The sequence below is a fragment of the Salarias fasciatus genome, chromosome 5 (assembly GCF_902148845.1).
Source record: "Salarias fasciatus chromosome 5, fSalaFa1.1, whole genome shotgun sequence".
Lineage (NCBI taxonomy): Eukaryota > Metazoa > Chordata > Actinopteri > Blenniiformes > Blenniidae > Salarias > Salarias fasciatus.
The window spans coordinates 24,510,990-24,535,023 of NC_043749.1; the positions used below are offsets into that span (position 1 = coordinate 24,510,990).

General features: G+C 42.6%; 1 protein-coding gene across 1 annotated transcript in view; it reads right to left on the minus strand.

Annotated features, from left to right (window-relative positions):
* Positions 1-784: 784 nt before the first annotated feature.
* Positions 785-24,034, minus strand: part of LOC115388169 (stabilin-1-like) — a 140,069-nt gene continuing 116,819 nt past the window's right edge. The window contains exons 60-66 of the mRNA XM_030091127.1: positions 20,747-20,853; positions 15,236-15,355; positions 14,699-14,833; positions 13,937-14,041; positions 6,173-6,322; positions 3,349-3,453; positions 785-1,187 (exon numbers count right to left, since the gene is read on the minus strand). Coding sequence (XP_029946987.1) covers positions 1,116-1,187; positions 3,349-3,453; positions 6,173-6,322; positions 13,937-14,041; positions 14,699-14,833; positions 15,236-15,355; positions 20,747-20,853 — 794 coding nt within the window. The 3' untranslated portion in view covers positions 785-1,115. The remainder of the gene's footprint in view (positions 1,188-3,348; positions 3,454-6,172; positions 6,323-13,936; positions 14,042-14,698; positions 14,834-15,235; positions 15,356-20,746; positions 20,854-24,034) is intronic.

Consider the following 24,034-nt stretch of genomic DNA (forward strand, 5'->3'; position numbering starts at 1 on the left):
TCAGCACATTTAACATGATAAACAACGTCATTAGTGATTTATGAACGAACAGCAGAAGACGGGCAGACGGATGGACTCTCGGTCTGTGATTGGAAATGATTTGCGACTGGCTGTTATTCAGAGAAAGGAGAGCTGCTACGTAACGGCAGTCTGTTGTGTTTTCTGAACCAGATTGTCTGTGTCAAAGGTTAAAGCTTTCATTAAAAAAAGTAACTCCTTAAAATAACAAACAACCAACAAACAAAAAAAAAATATCCCACTATTCTCTAAAAAGAAACCTCAGTTGGTCTTTTTGGAAATAAGGTGCTAGTAATTAATTACTGTAATAAAATTATTAAGTTACATTTAGTCTATGAACACACAAATGTCTGAAAACAGCTGCCAAAGAGAACGCCGGCCTCCAGAGTGTCATGACTCCCAGTCTGTCTTCTCCTGAGGCCTGGTGCCGTTACAGTTCAGAGTTACCTGAAAAAGCAATCCCACTTCGTCGTCTGCCCGGACAAATGTCTCTTCACTCGCCATTATTACTGTTTATAGTTCGCTTCAAACAGATGTTTGTTTTTCCCCGGCAGTTGTCACTATTCTTTCTCCAGACTGCTTCATTACAAAAACAAACAACACCCACTCATGGCCCTGCATGGAAACGACAGTTTTCAGCATTTCAGTGTAAATGGACATCCACATTGCTTTCTCAATGTTGTTGTGTAAGTGTGAAACTTTGCCAATGCAATTTGTTTTTTCTCTCCGGAAGCTCTCTGAACTGATAAAAACAGAGAAAAGTGAGGTTTCTGTGGGTCAACACGTGGCCCCAGAGCGTCTCAGTGATCCTCTTATTTACTGCAGGAAACTGTGATTGAGTCATAAAAGCTGAAACAAACAGAACAAGGCTAAAGGGAGCCTCTGAGACGTGGAAGCAGTAGCAACCATTTAGTGTCAGACACATTTTTACTGATCCATTTAAAAAAAAAAAAAAAAGTTTGTTTGAGAAGATTGACAACTTTCATTTTGTACTTGGACACAAAGTGTCCAGACTGCAAAGAATCTGAAGCATGTTGAAGCCACCGGGTGGTTGTGTAAACACACAGAAAGTTCCAGTTAAACTGGTTGAGCTGGTTTTACTGGTCCACATCCAGTAGGTTTGGAGGGTCTTCTCTCTCTGCTGGCTCCGCCCCCTGCTGACTGGTCTCCTGCAGGAAGAAGGAAACATGCTCAAAGCAGGAAGCTCAAACAACGACTGTGTGGAGGGGCTGTCCGTCCACCTGCTTTTGGTCAAACCGCAATCCGAACAGATTTGTCCCGTATGTTGTCTGACAGTCAAGACACTGAGCAGAAAAAGCTGCTTACACAAAAACAGAATGAAGTTTGAGGAAGTCCAGAAGCACGAAGTGGTCTGGATTCAGTGCATATGCTTGAATTCAGGTTTACATCCTACTATGAGACCAGCAGGGATGAGCTCAGTGTGACTTCTATTGTCATTAACCTGATTCATCTGTCCTGAAATTACATGAGAACAATCTCAGTTGTGAAGGTAGGGACACCGTGGGTAAGTGGCTGATTATTCACCTGACTTCGACACAGGAATCAAACTTGTGCACTCATTCACACCTGCAAACGGTTTAGAGTCAACAGTTGTCCTAGTCAGCATGTGTCTGAGCTGTTTGCGCAGACAACCAACTAAGACCAGTAGATTTGAACCCAGAACCGTTCTGCTGTGAGGGAACACGGATGTGTCCCAGGAGTGAACAGAAAAGGCGAAGGCGCCATCAACACTGAGATAAAAACGGTTTCTTTTCCCCCAGAAAATGTATTGCACTCATGGAAACGCATTAAGAAATGTCTGTCTGAAAACCACCAAAACGCTGCCGTGCTTATACAGGCCTGAGGAGGCGCTGTGACACAGAAATGCACCAAAAACAAAGACCAGACACAAATGGCAATTCAGGATGTGTGGGAGGAAAAGAGTCATTTGTGAGGATTTACCAAAAGTACAGCTTCTACATTTCAAAAACAACAAATTACTTTTTTTTCTTTTTAAATTTATGGTAAAAGTCTAAACAAGCTCAGCAGCCTTGGCAGGATGAACAGGAGTCCTGAAATCGACTGTTGTGTTGTTGGTTTGGGGCTGTTATGGGAGACACGAGGCTGGTACCTTGACGTTTAAGAAGACACTGAATGAGCGTCTGTCCATTCATCCTCTTTGGGAAATGGTTTTAAAAAAGACTGGTTGTGCTCTCTGAAAACGTCGACTTCCTGTGGATGGAAGTCTTATCTGATAAAAACAGGAATGAGGACACACCTGACTCTGTCTCTGCTCCAGTCCAGCTGAATGTCTGGCTGTGAGTCACATCAGCATCGCCTGTATCTCGCTTTGACGCATTAGAAGCCTTCAGCATCAGCCTAACTCCACACGAGCTGTTTGATGTGGGCCACATTTTGGTTGATCTCAATTGTTTAATTGCTACTTCTTCTATTTCCAGTTTGAAGTGAATCTCCCTGGAACTAACTCATTTAAACACCACACAACCGGCAGCGCACAGCTGCAGTCCAGCTGTGTGGAAAATAGGAAGGAAAGACTAAATGTCAACAGGAGTTACGTCGCCAGGTAACTAGTTATTACTTTTAGATCAGCCATGTTTGAAATAAAGCTGTGGGTGCTTGTAGCTCCTCAGGATGCTGACTTTAAGGAGGCAGCGCTAAAGGTTTTAAACACAACTTAGGCGTGGTTTCTGACATAGTTATTTAAGACTTCAGGAGGCTCGCACACATCATTCTGCTAAATTTATGGCAGGTTTTTTTTTTCTCTCTCTCAGTATTTTCCTTTTTTTGGATGATCCGTCTCAGTGAATTAGCCTGCAGGATCATCCTTGTTGATGATCTACTATTCCTTGGAGCACAGGAAGCTTATATTGTGGTTATATTGTAGCATGCACGGTGACTTGGAAGCGTCGCCACCATGCAAAAAGATCACAAGCTGAAACTGATCTCCAGAAGTCACAATGCAAATAGAAAAAAACCACAACATCAGTTGTGAGCGGACAGTGAAAGAGAGTTTTTGCTGACAGACTGACATGTTTTCACTTCAAGATTGACAAGAACAAACTAAAGAATGTCATTTGTTTGTGATAAGCAAAGAAGCGGTGAATTCTGTGCAACATTTTGTCAAGTGTTGCTCTTTTGAGCCACTGGACTCACTCTTCTAACCCGCATTTGAGTGGAGAAACATGGAGGAAGGAAGGAAGATTTGAACTGTGTTTGGAAATGGTCGGTTTACTTGGGTCAGAGTGAGATTTACGTGTTTGTTATTCCAAGAGGAGCTGAACCTGATCTGTCGGTGCTCTGCTGACTCACCCCAAAGGGCTCATTGAAGGCTCTGGAGGCGTTGTACAGGGGGTTTGGGATGGAGACCAGGGTGGGCTTGTTCCTGCCACCCATTGGATCGTTCTCGTCTTCATTCTGAAACAAAGAAAATGGCAATAATACTGTTAGCAGGATGACGACGCGCAGCGCAGAGCCGTACACCACAAACCTTTGTGTTCAGGTATCACACTCGCCCGAAGATTCAACTCAGCAGACACGCCACTGGCACATTTCAAGCTTTGGCAAAATAAATGTAATCATTTTCAGGCTGTTTGAAGATCCACACACATTCCTACAGCTGGAAGACGGTGGTCAGTCTGGAGACGATGAGCTGTCTGAGTGGAAACAATATGGCTGCAATTCATTTTGAATACCGCTAAAAAATGGTGATGCTTTCCAAACAGTTTTCTGTTCTTTTTAAATAAAATATTCTAACTGTATTTCTACTTGACTGCGGTGCTAGAAAAACCATTCAAACACATTTTTTGATAATACAGAGCTACAGTACAGCCTCTGAACTGTCCAGTGGGTGAGGGCCATTCCTTCGTTTCTTCTTCAGGGTAAAACCAGCAGTTTGAAGCCAAGCTGGCAGTGTGTGTGTGTGTGTGTGTGTGTGTGTGTGTGTGTGTGTGTGTGTGTGTGTGTGTGTGTGTGTGTGCATGTGTGTGTGTGTGTGTGTGTGTGTGTGTGTGTGTGTTTTGGCTATGCATGTATACTGTGGTGTGACGATAAATGGTTAGATTCTGAAGGAGGCCACCACTGCACTCCCGCTTGCTCAACTTTGGTTTTTTTCTTGACAGGAAGTGGGCGGAGCTAGCCATCACTGCATCCCTCATTATACAGAGGAGCAACATGAGAGGTCTGGAGAGGCGTGAGGACCATCGCTGGCTACAGACAGACTACCACGGAGGAAACCGCAGACAACGAAAATCTGCGTTTAAATAGATTTCACACTTAGGACATTGTTCAGTCCAGTGCAGACCGCCCACTGCTGCCACCCTGCCCATCCCCCCTCCCCCTCCCCCTCCTCATGGACTCACACCCTCCTGTGAGAGTGTCTCCTCCCCCGAGACCCCCCACTGACTGCACTGCTCATCAGCAGACCGCCTCCTCCCTGAACAGCTGACGCCACTCCACAAAGGCAGCTGGCCCTGACCCCCCACCCCCGACCCCCCAGGGCCTGAAAAACGCCCCTCCCCCCCTCTGTGGAGTTCTTCAACATGTCGTCAACATGAGACCAAATCTCCAGAAAGTCCCCGTGCTCTGAAAGACGTCCTGCATTGTCCCGGTGGAGCTGACATCCTGTATCATGGAGACCCAGCAGGGACTCATCCTGGAGCAGCTCCGGCCCCTCGTCAAGCCTCAGCTGGACCTCTTCAGCTCGTCTACCGGCGCCCACTCAGAACTCTGAGAGTCATATTCTTCAACACCATCAGGCCGACTCTGCTTGGCAGGAAGCCCATGTCGGTGCAGGTGGATGCCCCGCCCCCCTTGTGTCCTGGGTTGTGGACTGCTGGACCGGCAGGCTGCAGTACATGTGTCTGCAGGACTTTGTGTCAGGAAGCGTGGTCAGGAACACCGGGATCTCTCAGGAGAAAGTCCCCTCTCCCTTCCTCTTCACCCTCTAATATGAACTTCAACTACTGCGCCCCTCGTGTCCAGGAGCTTTCTGATGAATCTGCAGTAGTTGGATGTATCAGCAGGCGTGGTGAGACTGATGGTGGACAACTCTGTCCCTTTCTGCAGCCCAATGTGACAAAGACCGAGAAGCTTGTGGTGAACCTGAGGAGGAACAGGGTGTCTGTGTCCCCAATCTCCATCCAGGGAGCCAGTGTGGACTTTGTAGAGGATTCCAAACATTTGGGGGTGTATCTAGACAATAAACTGAACTGGGAGGAGAACACCAAAGCTCTCTACAGAAAGAGCCAGAACCATCTCTCTGGTCCAAACTGAGGTCCATCCTGAACCATCTCTCACCGCCCCATGATGTCCTGGTCTTCAGCAACAAACTCAAACCACCAAAGAGCAGCGTCAAGTCACAGGACATACATCATTCCTGTGACTCTTTATGATATTCATAATGCATATTTCCATGATTTATTCTTACTTATTTGATTTATTTCATATTATATGCAATGAATACTCACTGTTGAGCTAGGCTCTGTGGAATTTCACCCTGTGAATGATAAAGTATTTTCTATTTTTAATATAATTGGTTGAAGCCTTTTTTTGTTTTGCTGTTGCCTGTGCGGCAGCAAATGCAAACAAGAAAGGCCAAACAAACGACGTACACTTCCTGAAGCTTTCTAAACAATGGCGGTGGAAATGCTCCACGTAAATCATATAAATGAGAGAACCCATTTTGCAGTTACAATAGTTGCTTTCACTGTAAACTGGTCCAATTTGGACCAGAAACAAACAACATGTAGGGCTGATAAATTAGAGCAAAAAACAAAATACAAAGTATTTTGGTCAATACTGACGTCAAGATTGTTTAATGGGATTACTCACTGACTATGGAAACATCCTTCATTTGCTGAACTTTTTTTAAGTCTGTTTCCCTGTATATTTTCTCTTTGAATGAAATTCAGCTGACAAATGCATAGTGAATGTACGTTCTGTGGTGTTTAATTCAAACTCTGAAGTCCCTTGTGCAGGTGCAGAAAAATGATTGATTCAACTGGAATTGGCAAGTGATGAAATCTGGTTTGCCGTTTCCAAAACATGACAGTTTTCATATGAATGAACAACAAACACACAAATTTAGCACCAGCCTCAACATATACAGATGCCAGGAATCTTAGAGGAAACTCACTTTGAAGTAGCGGAAGCGGAAGTTGTCGTTCTTGTGTTTGAGGAGGTAGTAGCCCACCGCAGCCAACACACACGCCAGCAGCACCGTCACCAGGATGGTCAGCGCGGCGCTGCTCGAGCGGGCGTGTCCTCTGGCCGGCGAGTGGAAGATCTGAAGATGACAGGTATCACAAGCCCTTTAGAAACCTTCACACACACACACACACATACTTGTCTGTCCGACTAAAATCACCATGGCAACAGCTACACTTTTCTGCACTGTTGTCATGGAGACATGACTCTGCCAGGTCGTTGGCAGTATTTCCTCAGAGGATGATTAACAAAGATTATTTGTTTCAGCTGATCAGTCATATTTTTCCAAGGGCTAATCAGAGGTGACCTTCCTTATGTGTGCGTTTGCATGTGCATGACTCTGGCAGCCATCTTGGTTTTTTCTTCCCCCCACAACAGAAAACCAAGCACGCAATGTGCATGTGAGGTAAAAATGGTCACTTCCAAGTTCCAAGTAAAGTCTTCATGTTAGCAGGTCTGCATTTACAGTTCACTGGGTTTTTATGAAAGTCTGGCCCAACGTCTTTTAAAGCAGTGAAATGTGTCTGTAGAGATTCAGCCACATCTGTCCTCTCTGTGTCTGCAGAGGCTGTTAAAAGGACTTCGAACAAACTCAATCATGACTGAAGTGAAAATGAAACTTTAATTCCAGTTTTTAAGCCTCCAAGCAGCTCGTCTTTATTTACCTTCACCTCGGATGTGTGGGAATCCATTTCCAGTTCAGAGTTTTTTGCCAGGATTCCTCCTCTCCGTGTTTGACCTCAGTGAGCGAGGCTTCTGAACCACGAATATTTAGGGGCGTAACATGTTAAAGACGATCAAATCCAGCCGTCAAACTCATCATCATCCAATCATTCGAATGGTGAGATCAGACAGATACGAAACTTTCAGAAACCTCACATATGGCATGTCGTACTTTGAGATCAGCACTCAGATCAGCACTTGTTTCTACGCTAGATTGATAAATGAGGGCCACTGTGTTTTGATATTTAGCCATTGTGCTGCAAACAGCAAGTCTGTACCAAGAAAAAAACAACAAAACGTCAGTGTTTGTTTTTTCCTAGATTCTCTCCACAGACTCCCAGCCTCTCAGATGAAGCCTGATGTCTGGATTCATTTTATTTATGATGGTAATGTCTGTCCGTATGTATGTATGTATGTATGTATGTGTCCTGAACTTCTTTTGCACAATACTCTCTGAAAGCTGATGCAAAGGAAATGTAAACGAACGATGGAATTGTTTGTAGTCTTGCCATATTTTGTCATGGTGAAACATGGTGGTTGCCACGGGGACGGTGACACTTTCCTTGCATCGGAACACCCATTGAGGAGAAGAACGTGACAAAAAGTTGTTTATCAGTAATCAAAGAGACATTTAGTGAAACAAGTCAACCTAAAGGATGCCAGTTCCGTTAGCGTGAAAATGAGGCTTTTGAGAGTTATTTAAGGTCTTTACGTCCAAAGTTACTAAAACCTCAATCATAACTACGACAGCAATGGTTGCTGATCAGCAGACACAATATATCACCTTTAAATGTAAAGACGGACACACAATGGAGAATTACAGTCTTTTCTTTTCAAATCAGACTCAATCTAGAAAAAACGATTTTCCAAAAAGGCTGTTGATACCTCCCAGCAAAAATTAGAAAGGTTTTAAAATGCAAGGGCTGAAAAGTAAATACAGGAGGGACATGAATGGCAGAAGATAGAAGAGTACTGGGTCTCTTCACTGTGCCTGGGTCCAGATTTAAAGCATGTGGAGGTGTATCAGAGCTGTGGGCACCTCATCACTCGTCCTGAATTTATTTCCTCTGTGGCCACAAAACAAGCTTTCAGAAACCCCTTCGGGTCAAACTGGGAAACCCAAACACTTTTAGTGCCAAGCAATCGCCATAAAAGGAGCTGAAAATGCTCACTATCCCAGTGTGGCAGCATTAAGGCCACAGACAACCCGCAGCTCATCTCGTCCTGTGGAAGATCTAAACATGTGAAGATCCTCTCATGTTGGGGACTTCAGATGTGCACATCACTCAATGGAAAGCCGCTTTCACTCTTCCTGCTGGGACTCCTAAAAGACTACATTATTTTAAATACAGTGAAATATTTCTATATGATCCTCACCCCGTCTATGAGATCGACAACACTAAAAGAACACCGCTCCAATATTAGACAGAGCATCGGTCCTACAAAACCCAAATAATGCTTCAACATTACCACAGAGCTGAAATTGCTCTTATTGAAATAACCCCAGGCTGAACCGTGATGAGAATAAATTCTCTCTTCTTATCCTATGAGATCTGAGTTGACCTTGACATCGTTATCAACCATCCTGAAAAGTGGCTGGGTCTTTTTGACTGCGTTGAAGTGGTTCAAAGTCACAGAGAGACTGTATTTCATCAGCCTTGACATCGTCTACGAAGGTTATGGAGTTCCACAAGGACGCTTTCTCGGTCCTCTATTGTTTTCACTTTCTGCTACCACTTGGTGATATATTCAGAGGTTAAGATCCTCGTCCAAGCTAGAAAGATCTCAATGGGAAAAGGCCAACTAATTAACTATAGTTCTTCAAAAACATGATGATCATCTGCTGCTGGTTAACTGGAGATTTCCATTAAATCAAGGCTTCAACTGATTGGGCAGATATGTGACATGCACAGTGAGACTTTACTTATTTCAGTTCAGTCAGCTTTTAGCACTGTGTATTTTGTGCACATTGCCGTTTTGACAGAAAAATAAATTTTGCAACATATTGTGCTGTCCTAGCTAGCTAAAGGTCATTGTCTAAGGAGTAACCTCGATAGATGGTAAATTACAGTAACTACAGCACAGTCTGACACCGTCCTCTTGAAAACAAATCGCAGCTGGGTTTGTAGAAACAGGTCTCCACAGCAGCCAGTATTGTAAGAATGGCCAGTGATGCCTGTCAAACAAAATAACAAAATAATTCTGGTTATTTCAAATATAATCAAGTCAATAACCCAAGCAACCTGCAGACAGTGTCTCAAAATAGTTGAACCAAAATCATAAAAAAAAGTTTGCAATTCAAAAAACAAAATTATTATTGGCAGGTGATTACCACGTTACTGAAGCTGACTGAAAACATTTCTTTAAATATAATAACTGAAGCCAATAATGCAGAAATCGGAAGGCATTACAAATTATGGTTCTGTCTTTTAAATTATTGGCTTTTGTACAGTTGAAATAGCACACATGATTATGTTAGAGACAGATATTATGTTACGTGCCATTATTCCATGATTATTGGCTACAGTGTTGCCTTGTGGGACAGAAGTGACATTTAACTGTAAAACTCAAACTCCCATGCTGCAGGTTTGAGCTAGATGCAAAACTTCCCATGTTTCAGGAAATATTCTCAAATGATCCACATCATTTTTTTAAAATGATAGCCATTCCTTTTTTCCCCATTTACATAACAACATTTTCAAATGAAAAACGGAAAAACTTTGCTGTGTTTTGGGTGTTGTTGTTGTGTAAACGGGGCCTTCGTCACTGTTTGAACCTAAAACAAACAATCTCAACTTAAAGTATTTCAAGATTATCAATTAAAAAAGTCAAAGCAGCATTCATACCATATGTTTAGAAGCACCGTCATAAATCACATGCAAATATCTTATTAGAACAACTTAACTCAATTACCTTATAGCTTTTACTTGCTGTGAAACAATAGTCTGTTTGCTTCATCGATTTCTCCAATATCCAATTATATGTGATCCGGAGATAATTTTCAAACATGCTTTAAATTAATATCTTCAATAGTTGATTATTTTTATCAATAACTTGAAGTCAAAAGCTGGCAGCCCTCTACTTTAAATCTTTAAAACTTGGTCGGTTAATAATGCATTTCCATGTGCTGTGACCAAGTCAATACTCAGATTTCTTTTCACAGACTTGAAATGCTCTGAGAAGCATGGAGATTTTTTGCTGGCTCGTCTATCACAGGAGTCCCTCTGTGTCTCTGTGTTGTTCTGCTGGAGAACGATGAACAAAAGCAAACCAAACCTGCTCTCTGAGATGCTGAGGCTGGTTTCTTTCCTGACGAAGGGAAGTTGCCAGCACTCTTGAACATCTGATGACGATTGTTGCGAACTGCACTCTGGAAGTTTTCATGCGCCTGTCGATACTCAGTGGTGTAATAACTGTCTGTGCCATCCCTCCCTTCAGACTAAACACAGCCGGATGCAATGAACTTAATATTAACTGGGTGACTTTACAGCCAAATGTTGACTTCACTTTCTTCACTGGAATGAGAAACCTGAACGTGACCCACATAGCTGAGATCCAAGTAACTCAGTGAGATCAGTGAGTCGCTGTGAGGTGAAACATCGGCCATTTGGTGGGATTAAAGAGCTGTTGTGAAAGCAGAGATTTAAGATTATTCATCCGTGATCTCTTCTCCATCATGAATATTGATCACCGGTCTGATGTTATCGGAATAAATGCAGCAGACTGAATTTTCATTTCCTCAAAACTGTTCCAAGAAACTGAACCCAGCCATCTGCTCTCTGCCACAGCCGCCCAGCAACAGCAGGCAGGGTGACCTATCAGGAGGCAGCACACCAGAGCACCATGGTGGCCACAGTGCCTCCTGGTGGCTGCTGTCAGAACTGCAGCACTTCGCTATAGAAAACAACTTTTATAATTGTGAGCACACTCAGTGTTCAAGACGTGCTTCAATGATCAATGTTTGAAATTTGAGCGAAAGCGCTTATTGTGAGTCAGACGCTAAGCGTTCAGCCCACATGGTTTACACTGTTTGTTAGTTTTTCTTCTCATCAAATCGTTTTTTGGATCCAGCAAACACAAACAGTTGTCTGTGTATGAGCATCTGCTTCTAAAAACTTTGCAGAGCTTCTTGAGAAGGATGCAAACTTTCTCCAAATTCATTAAAAGAAAAAAAAAATCACACAAGTTGTACAAGTTGCCACTTTGTGAGGAGACAAAAGACAAAGGGAAGTGAAACCCAATCCCTTCGTCTGTTGTCAAGAGCTGAAGAAGGGCGGTTTCTGGATTCTAGCCAATCACAGAGGTTGAGAGGGAGGGACCTCAAAGAGACGGACGCTCATTTTTATTTTTCTTTAAAGAGCATCGATAACACTAAGGCCGATTTTTTTAAGCGTGTGGGCTGGACAAGGACTGAGCATGCCGGCCGAGCATGTGCATTTGAATGCACCATGCATAAACAAAAATAGATGCCAGATTTGAAGAGCGCTTGTGCGTACAGAATGTAGTGAGGCTGTCTCTTTCAAGGATACTGTGGGACGACACTGTGATTATGAATGAACATGCGTGCAAATTGTTTGCTACCAGAGGTCATGTTCACACTGGGCAGTAACGTGTATTTAAAAAAATTTCGAGTACGGATCACAGGTGAGACCAGGCACCACACCTCTTGATGCGTCTGTACTCAGATCACTTCGGGAGGTGGTCTGGCACGCAGTCGCTCACACATGCTTTGAGGTGTGAATGTCTTGGATGGGTCACAGACACGGGCCCGCAGCTGGTTAACACGTCCTACCCAGTGGAGCTTCTGGTAATTTTCTTAGGTTTCATCATTCTTCAACTTCAGTCCATATTCTCCGTGCTGACTTAACAGTGTGTTTATAAACCAGACGGCATTGGACAATATAAACTCCTCCCCGAGCTGGTTGGTTTAATTTCATGTCAATCATTTGTTGTTTATCATGATCATGGAATATCTCCTAAAGCCCGCCGCCAGGGGTGAGTTTTCTGGCACTTCATGCTGTTTTTCTGCTCTTTTATTGCAAATTATTTACAGAAGATGAAGCACATGTAGTGCCGAGCCGAGTGTCACTTCACTCACTGCTCAGCTGTGCAGCGGGAGGTGACAGAGAAGGAACCGATCTCGACCTGCTGGTCCTGCATGCATATTACTGCAATGTGAAGATGGGTATGGCGCCTTGGCCCCCAGCTGTGCTCAAACAATCTGATATACAAGTTACTGCCGAGTGTGAACATGCCCACAGATATGTGGACTGATGCGCATGCAGGGAACACGTCCCAGCGTGAACTCAAAGTGTAGCATGGATGCTGCAGGACGCACAACGCGGGAAGCAACGGAAGAGCCTGAATCATACCTACATGTACAGGACTGATATTTAGAAACCACAAATAAAACCAAAAAAAGCTATGAAATGCAAATTTTCCCTTCATGTTTTTTGTGGTTTAAATAAAAAGCCAGAAAGTTTTTGATGTTTCGGCCTAAAATTCAATGGCATTTTTATCCTTTTATGTATTAGAGGTAGTTTGAGGTTTCTCCTGTTGCTGTCTTTGTTTTGTTTGTGTGTGTGTGTGTGTGTGTGTGTGTGTGTGTGTGTGTGTGTGTGTGTGTGTGTGTGTGTGTGTGTGTGTGTTTATTGCCATGGTTACAGCTTCAAATTTTCCAAATTTAAAGTGTAAGAACAGAAATGACAAACACCGGGCAAATGTGTGTCGCCTCTTCTTATTGGCTGTTGAAGAGTGACTTTGGGGCAACAGCTAATCAGAGTTGATTGGGGTGATTAGAGAGATACTTATCATTGTATTTCATTTTTCTGTTCTTTTCCTATGGTTTGTTTTGTTGTCTGCTTGTATATTTTATGTTTTATGTTTGAAGCCTCAAACGTCATCACATGTATTTTCCTACGTTACATTGTGAGGAGAGGAATTGAAAGAGAAGGTAAACCCAGCTCACACTGTCAGTTTTCATAAATTGACCGTCACTTAATTCAAATACTGTAAATAAGTACACTCTGGCCCACATGAAATTTTCAGAAGGATTTTGTGGCTCGAACTGCATCAGTTTTACATGTTTATATTGTGAAGAGGCAGAAGCAAAAAGTACCAATAAATATAACTAAATCTTAAATGAATAAAGTTAGCCAGGGCAGAAAAAAAAAGTTAAACAATCTGACTTTAGAAATTTGATACCACAATTGAATTAATGTTTGGGGTGATTTAAACAGTTTTTACTAGTTTCCATCATGCTGGTGAGATTTCAATGGGTTTCTTTCGATGAGGATTTCATTCCAAAAACATAGAACATTTAGTATGTTGTTGCCATAGTTACAGACCTTCATCCTGTCTATTTGTTTTGTAATAAGTTTGAGCGTCGAACTGTTTCAGTTCAAATATGGACATTTTGAATGTGATGAGAGGCATGAAAAGGAAGTGAACCCCAACCCCTATTGTCTGTATTGAAAACCTGCAGGGGGGTGGGGCTTCTGGAGCACGGCCAATCAGAGCAGAGTGGGCCTTAAAGAGACAGACACCAATTCAAATCAAAGACATGACAAAACAACGGTCAGTTACAAAAGCAGAGAGATGTTTTAAACCACGCTTGAGGCAAAGACCTACATGTCCCTTTATGATCCCATCATGGTTCCGATAAGTTAACTCAAACCGGGTTTGTGATCACAAATAAAAGATGCTTCATCCTTTTAGCATTTACAGTATTGAAAATCTTTTTTTAAGCTTTTAAATTATAGATGAAAAATGTATCTTTTAACACCAAGTATTACCTGAGTTTGTTCAGACCGTGAGGGAAATGTGTAATTAGTGGAGGTGTGAGCTGCAGAAGTCCCACCGCTCCGAGGCGGATGGAAACGCTCCACCATGTGACACCTGCGGGCTCAGAGGACGCCGCTGCAATCAACAGCTGCAGCAGCCGCTCGGGAGTCCAGTCGCCATCACTCACCGGTGGGGGAGGTGCGGTCAGCGGGGCCTCGATGACGTGGATGATCCCGTTCACTGCAGGAATGTCCCACTCCACCAGCAGCCGCTTGTTCACCAGTTTACGGTTCTGAGGGCACCGTTTCAAATCAGAAATCAATGTCAATAAACATGTCGACATGGTTTAAGCCCGCCGATTGAGCATTAATGTGACGAGTGATGCATGGTGGGGACATCGCTTTCATGTGTTTGGAAGCAGAATTATTGTTTTCATGACAACGGGGGGAAAAAAAAACGTTGACGTGGAGGTAGGCAGGCAAGAGTCCGTAGACAGTAAAATAAATAACATCAAGGTTTTAGCATAAATGCTTTCCTGTGGTTCAGTCATGATCTGTAATATGGGCATATTAAAATAACACACTAAAATAACATTAAAGTATTTGACCTGCAATAAATATACCATTGGATTTTTGTGTGATTAAACTTTGGTTAACTGTAGGCTCTGTTTTAGCCAGTGTGCTTTATGATGAGAACATTTATTGAGGTGGTTTAGCGTCTTGAAGCTTTAGTTTTGCTTTTAGTGACAAGATTTTTTTTTTTTTTTTCGAAATATCATTGTGATTTTGTTCCTTAATTATCTGACTGTGTCAAAAATGAAGTAGTTACTGATTGGCATTGTTCAGAGAATATCAAATACATGTTTGTGTGCACACGCCTCTGTGTGTGTGTGTGTGTGTGTGTGTGTGTGTGTGTGTGTGTGTGTGTGTGTGTGTGTGTTCCCTCTGACCTCACTGCTGTTGGCAGTAACAGTCAGGTTGAACCCGAGTCTGGAGGCGATGGTTTCCTGAGGTCGCAGGTCGCTGTACAGTCGGTTGCTGTGATTGGTGGAGATGTGATATTCCAGATCTCGTGCAGACAGAGTCTAAACACACAAACAGATCAGAAAACTTGTGAGAGCTCATGTCCAACTGCTGTGATGATCCGGCCTGCGTGTCAGCGTGTGTTAGATGTTCAATTCGTTTTCACTGTTTTCACACTGAGTTTGTATTTATATGAAAAGTGCTCAACAATATGAAATGATACCACAATGTGATTTTTTTTCAAAAAATGTGTGATAAATAAAATGTATGATGATGATGATGAATAGCAGCAACAGTATTATTATTATTAGTAGTAGTATTATTATTATCATCATGTGGCAAAGTCAGTACAATATATCACATAATACCATCATACCATGAAGTTTCTCAGGTAACCCAGTTTGCAATTTGAATCAATTAAGCAGCTGATTTGAAACTGGTGAGATACCAGACTGGTACATCACCTGGTTTTGGGCGAAGCCGGCATTGTGAGGCACAAAAATTGTGACGTTAGACTGTCGATGAGACAAAACGTCCACCAGTCGTTGCCCCGCTGGTGACGAGATGCTGTAGTCCACCAGAAACTAGAGAGAGAGAAAGAGAGGGAGAGTCCGAGAGGGAGGGGGAGAGAGAGAAGATTGTTTTACATTTTTTGACAGTTTTACCAAACTTGATGTCAGCCCATCTGTTGATCTCAAAAATAAAATCAGCATATTTTACTAAACTGCTCAAGGGAATTTCCCCCCTGTTAGTACATCAATAATCAATCAGATCAACTCATCTTTAGTGACAGGTTTTGTACCACGAGCTGTTATTAAAACTTTTCCTCAAAGGCCCACTCTTGATCGAGATGCTTTAACAAGCTACAGGATAATATACAACTGTCCCCTGTTTTCTAAAATTCTGGAAAGAGTTGGTGAGAGTCAGTTATGAGAAAATATTCAGATAAATGATTTAGAGCTCATCACAGCACAGCGACAGCTCTGGTCAAAGTTATCAATCATCTTCTTAGTCCTCAGACAAAGGACTCTTTGTTATGTAATTGGTAATGATATCAGGGCGAGGGGAGAGGGCTGTGAGAAAAAAGACTGGTTAGTTAATCAATGTGTGCAGCATATATGAGAGCAGGGTCAGGGGTGTGATTTAATAATGAGTGGGTTTATTCACCTTCTGTGAAAAGCCAATCGTCTGCAGTAATGAACTAAACACATCATTGAGGCGATCGCTGTTGTTCACAACCCCGCCTACATTCCAGCCGTGCTCTCCGCGGGGGAGACGCGACACAGGTGTGGGTCTGATTCTGCTTTTCCTACCTGTGCCATACCGTACCGGTACAGGCTGTGCCGTGGAAAACAGGCTTCAGTGAACCTGAACGTCCTGCTTCTCAGGATCGTCTCTACTGATCAGCTGCATTTTCTTTTAATCAACTTCTCCACTTCGACTGGAAGCCGTCCAAAAGTTCCTTACGTTCTGCCGCTGACATTCGTACTCTGTCACATCAGCCCGAAGCTGTTTTATCAAACCACTGAGTTTAATTATTTTACTCATTTCACTGCGGTTTATTCTGAACTTCCCGTGAGGTTGTTGGGTTTGTAAGATATCTCCACAGATGGAACCAGGACAGCTGTTTGCATGAATTTCATGCTCCACCACTGCTCTGCTGTCCTGCGCTGATCCAGACTGAAGACAACATGAACCCCTGTTCTGCCCTGAGACGTCCCTTTGTCTGAGAACAGAGACTAAATTAGCCCATGCTGAAACCCTCCTGGATCAGACTCAGGAATCTTTTCATATCAAAAAAGACATAATTGAATTTCTCATCCCAGAATTTAATTATTAAAGTGATTTTTTTTCTTCACTCCAGCAGAAGATTTTACCTGAAGATAATTAACAATGAATGAACTTGCAGAGAATGACCTCTGCTTTTTAAATTCCACTGACAGATGACCTTTTCAGAAACTCTCAGAATCTACCGAACAGCCCACAACGCAAGGCTCGGAAAGAACATCGGCCTGACAAGAAACCTCCTCACTTCAGCAGAGAGTGAAGTTTGGGATGTGACAAGAACATTAACAGCAGGAAGAGACTCTATAGTCTGAGATCTCTTTTTCCAAACGCTGCCTTCAGGCTGCTGTGTGTTTCAGTAGAGCATTGTTTCACGAGGGACGTTTCTACCCTGAACATTAAGGACACAGGTTCAAAACAGATAAAATGAATATTTATGTATCAGATAACAGTTTTTGAGGGATTTTTTTGGGGTGGAAACAAAACCTACCACTCCTGAAACAACCATCATCAGTGTTGACTGGATGGAATTCCAGGAATTCTGTACATCAGGACCTGGGAATCTTGTTTGATTCCAGTCTGAAGTTTGACAGAGGCAACAAACACGGACAAGAAGAGACCGACCTCCTGTGAAGCTGAATTCTTTTCAAAGAGAAGTCTATGAAACTTGAATCATTCCTTCATTTAAAGTGTTTTTTTGCTTTATCTGATAGTTTCATAGACCGTCTGCAGCAGACATAAACTGTCCGCACAGCATTTTCACAGTGTTCCAACTGGAGTCCAACTACTAGACCTGAGCTCCTGCTGGAAGTAAAGAATGGTGCAAGAGCAGAAATCTTCACTATGTTTGTAGGGCGACAGAAGCTCAGTTGGTAGAGCAGGTCGTCTTATAACCGGAAGGTTCGATCCCCGCTCCCGCAGGCGTAAAACTGTCGTGTCCTTGGGTAAGACACTTCACCCACCTTGCCTAGTATGAAAGTTGTGAGAGTGAATGGTTGGTTGGTGGTGGTCGGAGGGGCCGATGGCGCAGATTGGCAGCCTCGTTTCCGTAAGTCTGCCCCAGGGCAGCTGTGGCTACAGTAGTAGCTTACCACCACCCAGTATGGAGTGAATTAATAATGCAATGTAAAGTGTCTTTGAGTGTCCTGAAAAGCGCTGTTTTGAGTCAGGAATCCTGTTTGATGATTTCAGGAAGGTAGAAACAAAGAAACAAAGAAAGACAGATATGCACATTGTTTACTTCCAACAGGAATCAGGCTCCTGAATCCCGCTCAGGTGTTGTAACCTCGATGATTCCCAAAATCAGAATGATTATTAGTTTGTGATTGTTTCCACTGTTAAATTCTTAAAAACTTTTGTTGTTTTGTTTCTCTCTGTCCTTCCTGTCAGTCTTCTCTCCTGTCTGCTTTGCCACAATCATCTCCTACAGACCTTGTATTGAACCCTAGCTGTGACTTTTTGATCATCACTTTAAACCTGGCTGATTTCCTCTGTATGAAATCCTTCCTGCTGAGTCTGTGATTAATAAACTGTGATTTCCCCCATCTGTCTAGCTTTGTGAAAAGATCATTTCTTCATCCTACTGGGACGATAGCTCATTGACTCACCTCCTCTGCAGTGGACATGACTCAAACTATCGCTCTTTACTCTGTTGGAGTCACTCCTCTTATTTCCGTTGTACTTTGAGGTGGAGAAATTTCCAGCAACATATTGCGCAAGACTCCAAAAAGAGAAAATTCCCCAAAAAGAGAGAATCGGTAATACTTTTACCCCAGACTACATGAGTAGCATGAAAAAGGATGTGGTTTATAGTATTTATCACAGTAGCAAAAACATCTTTGTTCAGCAAAATGCCAGTTAGTGTAACTGATTGATGTGTTCATATTAACAACAGGGAAAACCTCCACCAAGTGATCATATCTCTCACAAACTGTATTGGACAACAGTAGTACTTAGGGGTGTGCCATATGACGATATTAGATCATTAAGGATTATAACGTCAGGACGATCTCATAAATCAGAAAGATCGTTAAATCGTCTATAGGGTACGTTCTCCTCCTCGTTCATTTTTTTCACCTATATATAATATTTTTTGGAGTGATGTTTCCTGAAAGCTTCAGATAATATTCACTAAATGTTCCTTCTAAGCGCAGTTATCTACACACATAATAGATACATGTGGAGCAGTGTTAATGATGATTAAAAAAAAAACAAACCCGCAGCCACAGTCGGTGTTGCGTTCAAGTTGACTCGGGGACGCGAAGGCAGCTAACAACGAGCGCTGTGGAGCTTTTCTGACTGGAGCTACTGCTGGGTGGAGGCTGGGTGGAGGTAGTGTCAGGCAAAGCTGGTTTACAGCAGCAGTACGGGATCTACAAGAGACCAGCCGCCATGGAAACACCCAACAAGCTGGAGGGAGAGATGCTGAAGCTAGCACCGACACTAACGCTAGCGGTTCACAAGCTAGCATGAGGGATTTTACATACAACAAATCAAAGAAATGTGACAAGACACTTATGTGAACATATTATCAAGTTAACAGCTGAAACGGCCCTTTTGTCTGATAACTAGTGGGATCATGTCTTTGATTTAATGGGATTATGAGGCAGTGCATTTCAATGGAGACAGAGCCCTCTAGTGGTCATATAGCGCAACTGCAATAGAAACTGTAATAGAACAACAATAAAGTATACAAAAGTGTACTTTGTTGTTCATTACCTTGTACCTCATTTTTAAACGGAGATAAAAGCTTAAATCTCTGAACAAAAAATTTTTCTCAAGCAGATGTATTACTGACTCAGGTTACAGACATTACAGTTAAATCATTTTTGTTCTAAATTGTTGCCCTTTAAGAGGTAACCAGCTAAGTTTTCATTTCATTGACCCTTTTTGATAAGCTATTTGGTGTGTTTAGTTTTTGTGTTACAAAAGTGCATTCTATTGTTGTTCATTACTTTTTATGTTTGTGTTCATTGCACATTTTGATTAGAAGAAAAATTGTACTATTTAAATTAAAACCAGTTTCTTTGGCTTAAATTGTTTTTTTCATTTTTTTTCTTTAAGTTCTACATGTTTAAATACATTTTATACGTTTTATATGTTTAACATTGGGAGAAAAAATGGTCAAACTTGTAAATTAGTCTAGAAAAATCAATATAAAGAAGAATCGTGATAAAATCGTGATTGTGATTTTGATTTTGTAAGAAATCGTAATATATATTTTTGCCATACCGCCCACCCCTAGTAGTACTCGTATTGGGCACGTTTACATGGGCCAAAAAATCGCCCTAATAATAGGATTGTAAGGTGAAGGTGACGAGATTGTAAATGTGTCATATAAACACCTGGGTGGATCCACTTCACTCAGAGCGGATTATATTTCTGATCTGTTTGCACACAGTAGTCTACACCACTCGATAATCTGCTTGTGCCTCATATTAACAGCGGTCGACAGCGGAGCGGACTGTATGGGCGGATTATTAGTTCTGCACATGCGTTCCCTCATACGTAGTGATGTGTGCAGTAAACAGGGAGCAGGAATTAAGAGTGTCAAAGATAAGCAGAAGAACTAGTGGTTGAGAAAAAACTTGTTAATAAAAACCCTGAGAGAGCAAACACTGGAGAGGCAAGACGGCTGCAAATCGCACAACAGCGAGTTGTTCAAAGAGCTCCGTGGTCGACTACCCGCAGGGCCGGCAGGCGGAGCGGACGGAGGCACACCACTGGGACGCCAGCCGGCAGGGCAGATATTTATCTGAGCAGATATCCAGCAGATAAAAACACATTTCTGAGAGAGACCTTAAGCGCATGTCTAATCCGCTTCAGCCCTTCTATTCGAGGATTGAATGTGGATCACTTTATATCCTGTCCATATATACAAATGTGTTCAATACGATTGTTTAAAAAAAAAAAAAAAAACCTTCATTGTGACTGTACACCCGTGTGTGACACATTGGCTGAGCTGTCAGCACAGTCTGGGTCAGGCAGACTGATTCATGAAGCTCAGCTGAAGTTACATTAGTCAGCTGAAGGGAGAGGCTCTGGAATCTGGAAGTTATGGGGGATGGGGGAGCAGGAGAGAGACAGCAGCTCTGCAATTGTTCCCACCTAAAGCAAAAGTACCAAAGCGAGGGGAAACCTCAGCAGCGCTGACTGTTGCTAATTTGAAAGGAAAGACAAAAAACACTCACCTTATAAAAGATGGAGAAGTTGTTGTACGTTGCGAGAACGCTGGTCAGGACGCCGTGACAGAAGTCTCCGTTTCCGACGAATTCACGGGGACACGAACAGGAAACATCTACACACACACACACACACACACACACACACACACACACACACACACACACACACACACACACACACACACACGTCTGAGTTCTGAGTTGGATACAAACACTGCCAACAATGCTCATATTATTAAAGCTATTTATGTCAGAAAAACTAATAACCAGTTGCTTTGCAAAGTTGTTTTTCTAATTCAGATTAATTCTCCAACTTTAAAATTAAAACGTCCTTATTTTCATTCATTTTGCTCTTGTGTTGGTGGAGGAAAACATCAAAGACATGACAATTAATTGTTTTTACTCTGAACTGAAGAAATAGAATTAAATCATAAACTTTTTCTCCCTTATTATCTGATGTTTGCACGAAAATCAATGCATCAATAACAATGCATTAAGTAATTAAAACACATGTCTCTGGACAACTTGATTTTATTTACACAGGATTTCACATTATTAACATTATTGACTGTGACTGGAACTAAAGACTATCAGAACAGCTTTTTTTAATTACCTGCAATGAGGGTATTTACTGCTTAAATCTACTTTTACTTTTCTTCTATGTCTGTAGGGATCTTATGCTTTTTGCTTTGATGAACCGCCATCTGCAAAAAGTAAACCTTGTAGAAGTCGTAGTTTTTTGAAAAACTGAATCCATCACTCATTATCCTCTCTAAAAAAAGAGCTTGCCAACCTTTCATAAAACGCTCGCGAAAACACTCATTTTGACCTCTGGAGCGCTGTTCAATCATTTTTGAAGACCTTTACATTTCTGATATCTTTTATTAGATGACATCTACTTACAATATAACGTGTTCAAAAGTGTAAAACTGAATGAAGGTCCAAATACTTCACCTTATCGAGCTAGAAAAATGTATCTCAGGGAGATGATTTCTGACTCAACTGTAATCTGTCACAAAGGAAACTTAACGTTTGAGCAGATGTGATGGATGTTTGTTTGAAAATCCACATATTGATCAGCTGGACTTGACAGGAGAAAAAAGTTGCCGAATATGATCATCATGAACAACAATTTTCTTTTTGGATCCACATAAAGAAATAACAGAAGGAGAAACGTGTGACCTGTATTCCCGGGTGAAGCAGGAGAGTAGATAGATACATGATAACATGGAGAAAAAAAAAACTAAAAAACAGTCCAGTCCTACTGTCATCTCACTCTAGAAGGAATCAGATTACACTCAGATTAAGTCAAAATGATTAGTGATAAGGTGACAAATCCTGGAAGACCATGACCCTGCAAGTCTCCTTCTTTCCCTCTGAAAAGGGTTTCACTCATTCCTCTGTTGGCGAAGAGGTGGACACTGTTAAAATGGCCAAACTCCATTTCACCTTCATACGCAAACTCTGGATTGACAGGAGGAAAGAAAATCGGCTATCCTTGATTGGTAAAATGGATTCCTTTGAAAAGACATGGAATCCCTTCCTGACTTATGATAATATCACAAAAAGACTGATTCCAGTGAACTGAGCACTGCCGGGCTGGGTTTGTGTTCAATTTGGGCTGAGTTTAGATGACGTCTCAAGTGACAATGCATCATTTTTGCGTTTTCATTTCAAACTACTTTCATGTTTACGCTGTAAAATTTTAAAAACGATGTTTTATCACACTGAAATGGCACATATGTTGAAAACAATGTATTTAGCATGCCAGGCCACGAGCTGGCGCTGCTGCTTGTTTCTGTAATGAAACCACACTGTCTGTAGAAAATATAACTTATAAATTATATTATTTTGAGAATCAAACAGAAGTTTTAAAAAATGTAATTATTTTAGGAGCTTAAACTTTTAATCTTAGGAGTTAAAAAAAAATAAAGCTGAAAGAATGTATGTCAAATTGAAAAAACTGCTGATCACATACATAAACAAATGAAGAGAAAGTGAACATTTGTCACTAGAGAAGCATTGTGTAAATTACAATACAGAGATTGCTACAATCTATAGCTACTGCCTGACCAAGGCTAAGGGCCAGGATAGTTTTCATTTAAAAGCACTATCATGTAAATAGGGCCTGAGACAGACATGTCCTGTATGTATGTATTCAGCAATTTCTTAAAATAGTATTACTATTACATACTTCAAATTGTCTTTGTTTATATACTATCTGTCCTTCTTTTTGGATTACATTATTATTGTGATCATTATCGCTGGCTGTTCATATCACTTTATGCAACGCAATTATTCATTCATTCATTCTTCATCTTCTGTACAGTTTGTCCTGTTCAGGGTGGCGGGTGCTGGAGCCAATACCTGGAAAACCCTGAACCATTCGCCAGTTGCCACAGGGCAACCATGACTATTATATGCAGAGCAAGTGCTTTTATAAAGCACCTGAATGGGGGGCGGCAGTTGTGGGTGGCGGGGGGTCCTGGTTGTGGGGTCCGGTGTTCCCTTGCCTTCCGGGAGGGTCTCCCACAGGACATGACGGTTGGATGACGTGGGAATGTGAGTATGTTTGGGGTAGGATGGACTGTGTGTGTGTGTGTGTGTGTGTGTGTGTGTGTGTGTGTGTGTGTGTGTGTGTGTGTGTGTGTGTGTGTGTGTGTGTGTGCATGTGTGTGTGTGCATGTGTGCGTGTGTGTGTGTGTGTGTGTGTATGTGCTTGCTAGCGTGTGAGTGTGTCAGAATGTGAGTATGCTTGGTTTAGGGATGAGTGTGTGTGAGTGTGTGTGTGTGTGTGTGTGTGTGTGTGTGTGTGTGTGTGTGTGTGTGTGTGTGTGTGTGTGTGCGCGTTCGTGCGTGTGCGCGTGCGTGTGTGTGTGTGTGTGTGTGTGTGTGTGTGTGTGTGTGTGTGTGTGTGTGTGTGTGTGCGCGCGTTCGTGCGTGTGCGCGTGCGTGTGTGTGTGTGTGCGTGTGCACGCACGCATGCGTCGCATGCGTGCGTGTGTCAGTGTGAGTGAGTGGGTGTGAGTGCTGAGTTGGGGCGGGGGGGAGTGAGGTGGGAGAGGACAGGGTGGGAGGGGTGGGTCGGGGGGTGGATGGGCGGGGCGGGGGGGCGGTATGCCCTGGATCTCGGGGTACGTGGCTGGGCGCTGGGGGGTGTACTGGCCTGGGGTGGGGTAGCCGCCCGTGTGGGCCGGTTCTCCTGGGTGGGTCATGGCCCTCCGCCTGGGTGGGGGGTCGGCTCTTGGGCTCTTGGGCCTTGGGCTCTCGGCTCTGCCCGCCCCGGGCGTCCGG